This window comes from Tiliqua scincoides, chromosome 15, assembly GCF_035046505.1.
Source record: "Tiliqua scincoides isolate rTilSci1 chromosome 15, rTilSci1.hap2, whole genome shotgun sequence".
Classification (NCBI taxonomy): Eukaryota; Metazoa; Chordata; class Lepidosauria; order Squamata; family Scincidae; genus Tiliqua; species Tiliqua scincoides.
Window position 1 is genome coordinate 4,637,572 of NC_089835.1, and position 12,314 is coordinate 4,649,885.

The window sequence follows — 12,314 nt, forward strand, 5'->3', positions numbered from 1 at the left end:
GTGCAGCATGGCCTTTCCCAGTTTGAACAGACACTTGGCCAACAGTCTGAGGCTAAGAGGCAAAGAAGGAAGGCCCATAGCCAGGGAGACAGACCAGGGACAGACTGCACTTGCTCCCAGTGTGGAAGGGATTGTCACTCCCGGATTGGCCTTTTCAGCCACACTAGACGCTGTTCCAGAACCACCTTTCAGAGTGCGATACCAGAGTCTTTCGAGACTGAAGGTTGCCAACAATGGGGTGCATTTAACAAGCCCCAACCGTCCATCCCTCCCGCCGAGCCCTGTTGCCTCCATTAGACCATCCGCTGCGGTGGTTTACACCGAACCGGGTGCAAGCACACTGTTGGTGCCACTGAGGTTGGACGCGGCAAGGGAAGAGCGGCCTGGTGCGAGCAGAGCTCAGGTGGTCGTCAGGCTGAACCCCACAACGCCTTTGCAAAGGGCATCTTCTTGGCACCCGCAAGTGGAACAGGTTGCTGAGGACTGCTGGTGCCGCACCGCTAAGGCCCCGAGGTAGTTTGGCCAGGCCACCTTATCTCAGCTGTCAAGTCGCTGAATGGAGACTGATGGCAGCTGCTGGGTCTGGCTGTGGCCCAGGTTCTCACAGGGCTTCTCCTGGTTCAAGAATGAGAGGTTTGCTTTGCGTTCCTGGGCTGGAATCTCTGCCACTTGCCCGTAAAAGGCAACTCTGCCTGGAGAACCAAGGCTTATCAGCCTTTGGCTGGGCTGGGCTGGGCTGGGCTGGCTTTCTCTGGCAGGGCTGTGGGTCTGGGCCCTCTGAGCTGCTTCCCAGTGAGGTGGAGAGTGGGGCAGGTGGGGGGATGGGGTGGGGGAAGGTCAACCAGCAGCAGGACAGGGCTGTGCAGAGTTCCCAGTGTCCTGTAGAGGAGGAAGAGGAGGCCAGGCTGGTGGTCACGTTCCCTGGGAGAAAGCGAGGGAGAAAGCGAGGGAGGCAGCCAGCTTGGCAGCCTCCCGCCTTCAGCCTCTCTGATCGTGCCCATCTTGTTCACAGGACAGGGCAGCTCAGGGTGCCAAAGAAAAAGTCCATCACAGGTAGGAAAAGTCCATCGTGGGTTGCAAGTGGAACCTCCTGTTTTTTAGCCATTAGCCCGTGGAACTCCTTGCCACAGGATGTGCTGATGGCACCCAACCTAGATGCCTTTCAAAGGAGATTGGACCGATTTCTGGAGGAAAAGTCCATCGCGGGTTACAAGCCAGGATGGGCATCCCGGTGTTAGAAGTGGGCTGCCTCAGAATGCCAGCTGCAAGGGAGGGGCAGCTGCATGCAGGTCTCTCGTGTGCTTCCTGAGGCATCTGGTGGGCCGCTGTGAGCTAAGGGACTAGATGGACCTTTGGCCTGATCCAGTGGGGCTCTTCTGATGTTCTGAGGCTGTTATGTTAATGTCCTGGGAGAGGAGACAAAGGCCTCCATTCACTTGGTCCTGAGTCGACAAGTCTCTGTGGTGACTCTGCCCCCTCTTCTGCAGCCCAAAATGCAGCCCGCCGACTCAGGCATGCTGGCCGACTGCACACACACCCTGCTCTCTCCTTGCCTGGCATTTCCCAGAGGCTGGTGACTCAGCCCCTGCTCTCCAAAAGGACAAAGGACCCCCCTTCTCCGCTTCCCGTGACTCAGCGAGACAGTGCCCAGAGGGGCGCCCCCCCCCGTGACGAGTGAGTGTCACATTGCCCAGTTTGGAATGTGATGTAGCAGCATGGCAAAGACTCGCGCCCGCCACACAATGGCACTTGCCACCGCCCTCATTGTGACTTGGCTCGGAAGGCTGCCTTGTCAGACCACAATGCCAGACTGGAAGGGGGTCTGTGCTGCCATCTGTGGACATAAACCCTCCCCCTGGGTCTCCTAGGGGTCCACAGAACCCCAACCCAGGGAGGCCTTTTGTCCTGCCTGATCTCAGTTGGCAGCCCAGAGCTGGCAGCTCAGGGCTGGAGAATAGGCCAAGACCAGGCCTTCTGAGCTCGTGGCCCACCCAAACTGCGGGAAAATACTCCCCCGGCCCCAGCTAGGCTGGCCCAAAGCAGAAGAGCCACCTGCCCTTTCACCCTGTCTCTGAATGCCAGGCGCAAGGGAGTGTCACCAGGATGCAGGTCTCTTGGGGTCTTGCATGCTCCCCGAGACATCCGGTGAGCCACTGTGAGATCCAGGAAGCTGGACTAGGTGGGCCTTATCCAGCACTGACAAAGAGCACATCCATGCTGGTTTTGGGAACAAGCAACGGCAGAGCATGCAGTGTTCCTGGGGAGAGAACATAAGAACAGCCCCACTGGATCAGGCCACAAGCCCATCTAGTCCAGCTTCCTGGATCTCACAGCGGCCCACCAAATGCCCCAGGGAGCGCACCAGATAACAAGAGACCTGCAAGGCTTCCTGGGAATTGTAGTTAAGAACATAAGAACAGCCCCACTGGATCAGGCCATAGGCCCATCTAGTCCAGCTTCCTGCATCTCACAGCGACCCACCAAATGCCCCAGGGAGCACACCAGATAACAAGAGACCTGCAAGGCTTCCTGGGAATTGTAGTTAAGAACATAAGAACAGCCCCCCTGGATCAGGCCACAGGCCCATCTAGTCCAGCTTCCTGTATCTCACAGCGGCCCACCCAATGCCCCAGGGAGCACACCAGATAACAAGAGACCTGCAAGGCTTCCTGGGAATTGTAGTTAAGAACATAAGAACAGCCCCCCTGGATCAGGCCACAGGCCCATCTAGTCCAGCTTCCTGTATCTCACAGCGGCCCACCCAATGCCCCAGGGAGCACACCAGATAACAAGAGACCTGCAAGGCTTCCTGGGAATTGTAGTTAAGAACAGAAGAACAGCCCCACTGGAGCAGGCCACAGGCCCATCTAGTCCAGCTTCCTGTATCTCACAGCGGCCCACCCAATGCCCCAGGGAGCACACCAGATAACAAGAGACCTGCAAGGCTTCCTGGGAATTGTAGTTAAGAACATAAGAACAGCCCCACTGGAGCAGGCCACAGGCCCATCTAGTCCAGCTTCCTGTATCTCACAGCGGCCCACCCAATGCCCCAGGGAGCACACCAGATAACAAGAGACCTGCAAGGCTTCCTGGGAATTGTAGTTAAGAACATAAGAACAGCCCCACTGGATCAGGCCATAGGCCCACCTAGTCCAGCTTCCTGTATCTCACAGCGGCCCACCAAATGCCCCAGGGAGCACACCAGATAACAGGAGACCTGCAAGGCTTCCTGGGAATTGTAGTTAAGAACATAAGAACAGCCCCACTGGATCAGGCCACAGGCCCATCTAGTCCACCTTCCTGTATCTCACAGCGGCCCACCAAATGCCCCAGGGAGCACACCAGATAACAAGAGACCTGCAAGGCTTCCTGGGAATTGTAGTTAAGAACATAAGAACAGTCCCACTGGATCAGGCCCTAGGCCCATCTAGTCCACCTTCCTGTATCTCACAGCAGCCCACCAAATGCCCCAGGGAGCACACCAGATAACAAGAGACCTCATCCTGGTGCCCTCCCTTGCATCTGGCCTTCTGACATAGCCCATTTCTAAAATCAGGAGGTTGCGCATACACCTCATGGCTTGTATCCCGTAATGGAGAGGACGAACCCAGCATAGTTCCATTATTCCGGTGGCTTGAGCTGGAACTGCTTCCCTCTCCACCCCCCCTCCCCCCCTCCCCATCGTCCCGGGACACAGCTGACACTTCCTAAAATACTTCCCAAATGGCCTGTTGCATCAGCCAGGCACATATTTGAGGGCCTCGCTCAGCTGTGCCTTCTGGTCCCCGCTATAAAAAGCACCCCTGCTGCCCCACGACTGGCCATGGTTCTTCCCCAGGGAGGAAGCGGCTGTGGCGGTGACCCCCCCCCCCCAATCCACTGATCCCAACAGCTTCCTCTCTGCTCTCACAGCATTGCTGGGAAAAAGGCCGAGCCTTCCCGCAGCCTGCCTCCGGAGCGAGCCCTTCCCCAGGGGCAGGTCTCTTGCCGCCTGCAGGAGACCTGCTTCTTGGGAAGGCTTGCTCAGGAGCCCTTCTTTGCAAAAACAAGCTGCTGTGGGAGGCTGGCGGCATTTAATGGGCCCGCTGGAGATGGGCTAGGGAAACCCAAAAATGGTTTTGCCTTTGGGCATCCTTTGGGGGCCCTTAAAAACCCTGCTTCTGGGAAATGTCCCGTTCCCAAATGTCACAACTCTGGTGGAGAGGGAAGGGTGCTCCTTGCCGAACTCAAACCTGATGCCTTCTTGCAGTCAGGGAATGGGCTGCTCATTCCTGACTGCCCTCCTCCTACTGGCTCCCTCCTGCCCCTTGTTAACTGGCTCGGACACAAGTATTCTGACGAGGAACTTGTCACTTCCAAATGCCCAGTGTGAACGCAAGACATGGGCACATTTTCCTGTGAGAGTTAGAACAGACCAAAGAAAATATTTCTTTACCTGGGGTGTCCTAAGTCTGTGGAACTCCTTGCCACAGGACGTGGTGATGGTGCCTGGCCTAGATGCTTTGGAAAGGGGATTGGATAAATTTCTGGAGCAAAAGCCCAACACAGGGTACAAGCCCTAATGGGTAGGTGCATTCTGTCAGAATGCCAGATGCAAGGGAGGCACCAGGATGCAGGTCTCTTGTTATCTGGTGTGCTCCCTGGGGCATTTGGTGGGCTGCTGTGAGATACAGGAAGCTGGACTAGATGGGCCTGTGGAGTGATCCAGTGGGGCTCTTCTTATGTTCTTAACTACAATTCCCAGGAAGCCTTGCAGGTCTCTTGTTATCTGGTGTGCTCCCTGGGGCATTTGGTGGGCCGCTGTGAGATCCAGGAAGCTGGACTAGATGGGCCTATGGCCTGATCCAGTGGGGCCGTTCTTATGTTATTCTGAGATTAGCTGGACAGCTCATCATGGGGGCCAGCGTCATGGATAGCAGTTTTTTTGCCTACCCCAGGCATGGCGCACTCAATAGGCTTCATCCATTAAAAATTGGTCATGTGTGTTTAATACAGTGGCCCAAGTTAAACCCAAGTGTAGTTTGGTGTCTTCGTTGGGGGGTGTGAGGGTAAATAGAGTGTCCATGTAGGGGAGTGGCAGTGAGATGCAAGGAGCTCTGTAGCAGCAAGTGCAAAGTGTTGCCACACACACACACACACACACACACCCAAACCCCAGCCAAGTCCTGAATTGTGCTCCTCCAAATCCAAAAGTCGTGGGCTCAGAACCTGCACCCAGAATGCCAGCCGTGCCCCCTGAAGTCACTCACAGTACAGAGTTGGCAGGCCTGGGAGGTTTGTCCCATATCTGATTGCAGCACCAAGCCTAGTCGTGAGAATGGATGATGGCCGGATCCCAAAGGATCTCCTCTATGGAGAACTCGTGCAAGGAAAGCGCCCTACAGGTAGACCACAGCTGCGATACAAGGACATCTGCAAGAGGGATCTGAAGGCCTTAGGAGTGGACCTCAACAGGTGGGAAACCCTGGCCTCTGAGCGGCCCGCTTGGAGGCAGGCTGTGCAGCATGGCCTTTCTCAGTTTGAACAACAGTCTGAGGCTAAGAGGCAAAGAAGGAAGGCCCATAGCCAGGGAGACAGGCCAGGGACAGACTGCACTTGCTCCCAGTGTGGAAGGGATTGTCACTCCCGGATTGGCCTTTTCAGCCACACTAGACGCTGTGCCAGAACCACCTTTCAGAGCGCGATACCAGTCTTTCGAGACTGAAGGCTGCCATCATCAACATCACCAAGCCTAACTTCCTCCTCCTGTGTCACAGATGGAACATGGTTCCCCACTCCCCACCCCACTGTGAGGGAAATGAATCCCCACCCCCACAGAGGGCAGATCTAAGCCAAAATTTGGAAGAGCCTCTTTCCCGCATTACCTTTAAAGGAGACAGGCGAATGGCCCAGAGGAACCTGGTCTCTACACGTGTAGTTCCCCCCCTTTTTTTAACTCATCCCAGCACCAAGGGCAACGTGCAAGGCCCTTGGGATCCCACTACTTTCAAAAGCTTCACTCAAGTGGTCCTAGATCTGGAACTTGACTCCCAGGGTCCTCTGCAGGGCCACAGAGCTTGAGGGGTGAACCTTCTAAATCTTATGGGACGCCACAGGCTGGTTCCAGGCCGTGCATCCCTTTCTCTCAGGCTGGTGGGTCACCTGCCCCCAAAACCTACAGCAGGGATACAGGGAGACTAGGAAGGCAAGGACAAAAGATCCCTTTGCGGGGGAGGTCTGGAGCCTACCGTTGTGGTCACTGCCAGAGTGCTGGAGCCCCCAGGAACGTGTGGTGCCTTGATGTGGAGCTCCTCTTCTTGGGAGCGACTCTTGCTGATTACCCCACAACTTCCCCTCCAAGTGCTTTGTGGGGGCCCACTGGGGCCGCTTCTCCAAGAGGTGTGCCAGCATAAATGCCAGGAGTTTAAATGCCCCCCCCGCCCTTAAAAACAAACAAACACGGCTCTAGATTTGTGGTCGGTTTATCAAAACGACACTTGCGTGTCTCACAAAAGGCAGGCATGCACACAAACAGGATAAGAGGATGTCCGAACAAGGAGCCCAGGAGGAGCTGGCGAAGAGGAAGATGACGGCACATGACTTCATCCATTCGCACGCTGAGGCCGAGGGCTTGCAGGCTTCTCCGGAGGTTGCACTCCAACCGCCTCTCCATCCTTTTCAGGACCTGCCACTCCAAGGCCCTTTGCAGCTGCTTCCTGCGTCCTTTCGGCATGAAACTGACCAGAGCAGGAACGCCTGCCAAGTCAGTTCCGCCACTTTCAGTGCCCCCCCCGCCTTGACTTGGATGCAGCTGCAGCTGGGGGAATAATGGGGTGAGTAGACCCTCCTCCCCCCCCTTCCACCACCCTCTTCCATTTGTGGCCCGCGCTACGGTCTGTTCCCATCCCTCTGGAAAAGTCACCCTCTGCGCATAACCGGAAGCTCCAGGAGGCGCAAGCAAGCGACATGGGTGAAGCAACCCTCTGTCTAGGGGTCACGGGACAGACTCCGGCAAGCTGGGCTTAAGGACCACTGCGGCAGCTATGAAGTCCTGAAAACTGGAGGTCCTAAATTGGGCACAGTTGGTGTTTCAAGGCAAGGGGCAAAGTCGGAACATGGGTGAAGCAACCCTCTGTCTAGGGATCACAGGACAGATTCTGGCTAGCCGGGCTTAAGGACTGCTGCGGCAGCCGTGAAGTGCTCAAAAGTGGAGGTCCTAAACTGTTTCAAGGCAACATGGTCGGTGAAGGCATTTTGGGTGCTGAGGTCAGGTGGATTTAGGGGGGCAGCGGCGTTACGCAGGGGGACCCCCCTCCCCACACAGACAGCACCACCAGCACCAGATTTTGGACTGTCTTCCGCTCTCCCAAGGAACTGGTGACCTCAGAGAGCAGATCAATACCTACAGTTAAAGCCCCCCCCACCCCGATACTTCCCGGCTACGTCCGACAAGGCACTGGGCTTAAACACTCACCAGCAGAACGTGTGTTTTAAAAAACAAAACCCAAAACATCACTACAAGACCACAGAAGTGTTAAAAAGGGGTACAAGATGCTTTTGATTGTCAGTTTGACTGCCTATTTCAAAATGGGGAGAGGGTCTCTAGGAGAAAACAACGCAAGACTGGGGGGGGCAAAAGAGGGGGCCCTGTTTGCCAACAGCCACCCCATGGAACGGCCAGGATTACAGGGGCCAAGAGATGGCATTCAGTTGCCTTCTCCAAACCACAGTTCGGGGCTGTCTTCTGGCCCGTACTTCAGGGGTTGGCGGGACTCCAGGCATAGAATCTCCTCTCCGAAATGTGCCGAGAGCGGGACGACCTCCAGCTCTGCGCCCTTCCCTTTCACGCCAGCTGGCTGCAGCAGGTCGGTGCTGCAGATGTCAGCATCTGGGGCCTCTGGCCCTTCGTGGCCAATAGATACTTCCTCGGAATCCCCTTCTCCAGACCCCAGGGCCTCGTCACTGGTGGGTGGGCTCAGGGCAGGGTCCCCCAGGCTAGAGAGCTCCGCCGCCTCCCCTTCAAGGCACTGCTGGGTGAAGCTGACTTTCTTGGCTGGCTCCTCCCTGGAAAGACCATCCTCGATTGCCGCGGTGCCAAGGGGCAACTCTTCGACGCCGTTCAAGATCTCGGCAGGGAAGTCTGCCGAAAGAGGGTCTGGGGGCAGCCCGTTGGCATCGCTCTCTGTCCAGGACTGGGTGGGCTCTGGTGGGTCTTTGGCCCTGGGGGAGGAGGCCTGAGAAGGGTCGGTGAAACTCTGGGATTCCTCAATACTGGGTGACATGGCGGGGGGAACCTCCTCTTCCTCAGGGGAATGATGTGCCCCTTCCTCTGGCACCGGCTTTTCCATGCACTGCCCGGCTGCCTTGATCACCTCCTGGTTAAACTCCAGCGCCTGCTCTACGATTTCCAGGATGTCCGAGTCTTTCATGCCGTCTTTCAAGACGCTCAGGGCGGCCTCCGGTGACGGATCTGGGCCGGCCTCAGCGGTTGGCTCCCTCAGCTGAGTGGCTCCATCACAGCTCTCCAACTCAGAGATGGGTTGAGATTCATGGACAGGTAGCAAGCCTTCCTCCTCCTCCTCCTCCTGGTAGAAAACTGCCTCTTGGGATTCTTTCTGGACCTCTGGGAGCAGCTCTCCGTCCAGCACGACCTCTCCCAAGTCAGCCACGCTGGTTAGAGGAGACACCTTCGGAGCCCCTTCGGCCTCTTGACTGACAGCATCACAGCACCCCAGGGGGGTGTCTTTCTCCTCCCAGCCGCCTCCCTGAATGAGGTCAAGCTCACCTGCTTGAAACACGCTCTCCTTCTCTGGCTCCCCAGCCACATCCACGCTGCCTGCTTCCTGCTCACCTCTTGTCTCGGGGAGTTCCCCAGGCTCTTGGCTGCGTTCCACCTCCACCTCTTCCTCTCTGGGCATTTCGGGGCCTATCACGGGCAGGTCTCCATCACGTCCACTGAGTTCGAAATCCCTCGGAACCGGAGGCTCCTCTGCACCGGGCAAGGCCTGGCTGGCAGCAGGTTCTTCTCCACAGCCCCCTTCCTCCCCTTCTCCCCCAGACCCATCGACGGCCCCCGCTGCTTGCTCTTTGCCACTTTCTTCTGCTTGGGGGCTGCGTGGGTCCCCCTGCTCTGTGTCCTGGAACAAGGCAGAACCGTCTTCGGCCAAGAGAGGCAGGTCTGCAGCCTCTTCGCTCTCCGAGGGGGACCGTCCCTCCCCAGCCGCCGCCCGGCCGTCGTACATGCGCAAGGGAGTGTGATCCGGAAGCGTGTCCTCCAGCACGATCTGCCGGCCACGCTCCAGGTCCCGCTCGATCCGGTCTGTGCCGCGGGGGGCATTGGGGGAGGTGTCCACGGACTCAAGGGAGTCCTCAGACGCAGAGTCGCTGCTCGGCGACGGGAGGGAGCCGACGGGAAAAGCCTCCGTGGGGGCCTGTGGGCAGCCCTGACCCTCATCCTGCGGCTCAAGGGCAGCATCGCCCTGCCCCTCTGAGAGGACCTCTGCGGATGGGTCCGGCTCCCCGACCACGCTTTGCACGAGGGGCGTTGGATCCTGGCCGCAGACAGCTGCGTCACCTTCTGTTTCCTCGGCTTCCGCCAGGCCTGCATCGGTGCTGGACTCTGGTTTGGGGGCAGTGTTCTCTAGGGAGCTCTCCTGCTCCTGCCAGCTCTCTGCCCTGCCACGGTCCATCCCGTCCCCTGCCTCCTCCCCACTTCCAGTCTCTGTGGTTTCCGCGTTTGTGCCCCACTCTTCCTTGTGGACGCCACTGTCTGCACCCACCTCCCCTCCTTCCTCTGCCTTCTGCTCCCCTTCTGGCGCCTCTCTGGGGTCCTCTTTCTGCCCACCTTCAGAGGCCTCCAGCTCTGGAATATTCTCAGGTGGCAGGACGCTCGCTGTACCGCCCTGCACACCGACTGCCTCCTCGTCTGAGACCCCTTCTTTGTCCACCACATCTTCGCCATCCAACATACTCTCATCTTCGTGGCTGATTTGGTTGCCCAGAACATCCTCTCCCAGCCCCTCGACATCATCTGTGCTTCCTGGGCTCCTGGGTTGACCTGCCAAAGTAAAACTCCCTTCGGCCCCTGCTGAAGCCCCGTCCCTCAAGATGGCCTCTTCCTCTCTGCTCACGGCTGGTGGTTCCACGACCTCCTCCTGACCATCCTCTTCCTCCAGAGAGTCAGAATTGGGCTTGCACAGGGACACTTCCTGCTCCAAGATGGCCTCCTCTCTGCTCACGGCTGGTGGCTCCATGACCTCCTCCTGACCGTCCTCTTCCTCCAGAGAGTCAGAATTGGGCTTGCACAGGGACACTTCCTGCTCCAAGATGGCCTCCTCTTTGCTCATGGCCGGTGGCTCCATGACTTCCTCCTGACCGTCCTCTTCCTCCAGAGAGTCAGAACTGGGCTTGCACAGGGACACTTCCTGCTCCAAGATGGCCTCCTCTCTGCTCACGGCTGGTGGTTCCACGACCTTCTCCTGACCGTCCTCTTCCTCAAGAGAGGCAGAATTGGGCTTGCACAGGGACACTTCCTGCTCCAAGATGGCCTCCTCTCTGCTCACGGCTGGTGGCTCCATGACCTCCTCCTGACCGTCCTCTTCCTCCAGAGAGTCAGAATTGGGCTTGCACAGGGACACTTCCTGCTCCAAGATGGCCTCCTCTCTGCTCACGGCTGGTGGCTCCACGACCTCCTCCTGACCGTCCTCTTCCTCCAGAGAGGCAGAATTGGGCTTGCACAGGGACACTTCCTGCTCCAAGATGGCCTCCTCTCTGCTCACGGCTGGTGGCTCCATGACCTCCTCCTGACCGTCCTCTTCCTCCAGAGAGTCAGAATTGGGCTTGCACAGGGACACTTCCTGCTCCAAGATGGCCTCCTCTCTGCTCACGGCTGGTGGCTCCACGACCTCCTCCTGACCGTCCTCTTCCTCCAGAGAGGCAGAATTGGGCTTGCACAGGGACACTTCCTGCTCCAAGATGGCCTCCTCTCTGCTCACGGCTGGTGGTTCCACGACCTTCTCCTGACCGTCCTCTTCCTCAAGAGAGGCAGAATTGGGCTTGCACAGGGACACTTCCTGCTCCAAGATGGCCTCCTCTCTGCTCACGGCTGGTGGCTCCATGACCTCCTCCTGACCGTCCTCTTCCTCCAGAGAGGCAGAATTGGGCTTGCACAGGGACACTTCCTGCTCCAAGATGGCCTCCTCTCTGCTCACGGCTGGTGGCTCCATGACCTCCTCCTGACCGTCCTCTTCCACCAGAGAGGCAGAATTGGGCTTGCACAGGGACACTTCCTGCTCCAAGATGGCCTCCTCTCTGCTCACGGCTGGTGGCTCCATGACCTCCTCCTGACCGTCCTCTTCCTCCAGAGAGGCAGAATTGGGCTTGCACAGGGACACTTCCTGCTCCAAGATGGCCTCCTCCTCTTTGCTCATGGCCAGTGGCTCCACAACCTCCTCCTGTCCATCTGGTGAGGCAGAATCGAGCTTGCACAGGGGCGCTTCCTGCTCCACCCCAAGGAAGAGAGGCTCCGGCTGACTTTCCGCGGACACGGCAAGTGTCTGCTCCGTGGCCAGCCCCTCGCTCACCTCTGCCTGGAGGTCGCCGGTCTCAATGTCCCGGGACGGGCTCCAGAGCTCTCTCCGCTCCTCGTCCTCCTCCGACAGGTGCAGGGCTTCCGTGCTCACCACCTCCAGGTCGTCCACGCCTCCGTCGCTCTCCTCCAGGTCCGCCCCAGCTACCTGCAGCTGCTCCTCGTAGGGGAGGTGGCTTGGGCCAGACCCCCGACTTGCCTCTCCGTCCCATGGGAGGACGGCTGCCTCTTGGCCGGGAAGTGCTGCAGGGTCTGCGTGTTCAGAAGTCTCCTGCAAGGCACTCAGCTGCCAGCTGGTCTGCAAGGCTGAAACCTGCTCCTCTTTCTGGACCTGCTTCTCCTCCTCCAAAGGTCTCATCTCTTTGCCACTGTCCATTTTGCCGCTCACCAAGTCCTCCTGGCTCTCTGAAGCAATGAGCCCCCTTTCCTCCTCCAGCAACTCAGTCTCCTGGGGCAAGGCTAAGTCTGTCCCCTGGGACACCCACACGTCTGCGCCCAATTCTTGCCGCTCGGCACAGGCTACCTGGCCCCCATTCAGCACAACAGCCTCTCCGACAACTTCCAGGCGCTCGGTCAGGTGATAGTCTTTCGGTGACGCTTTCTGTAGCCGCTCAGGAACGGCTTCCTCCTCTGGCCCTGCGCTTGGGGGAACAGCTGCCCCATTTTCTTCCTCCTCAGGCAAAGGAATGCTTTTGGGGGTCTCGGGCACATGAAGCAGGCCGGAGCCAAGCTGGGGGTCCTCCCCGTT

At 58.1% G+C, this 12,314-nt stretch overlaps 1 protein-coding gene across 1 annotated transcript in view; it reads right to left on the bottom strand.

Annotated features, from left to right (window-relative positions):
- Positions 1–7,206: 7,206 nt before the first annotated feature.
- Positions 7,207–12,314, bottom strand: part of NES (nestin) — a 10,506-nt gene continuing 5,398 nt past the window's right edge. The window contains exon 4 of the mRNA XM_066610414.1: positions 7,207–12,314. This exon is cut by the window's right edge and continues 527 nt beyond it. Coding sequence (XP_066466511.1) covers positions 7,686–12,314 — 4,629 coding nt within the window. The 3' untranslated portion in view covers positions 7,207–7,685.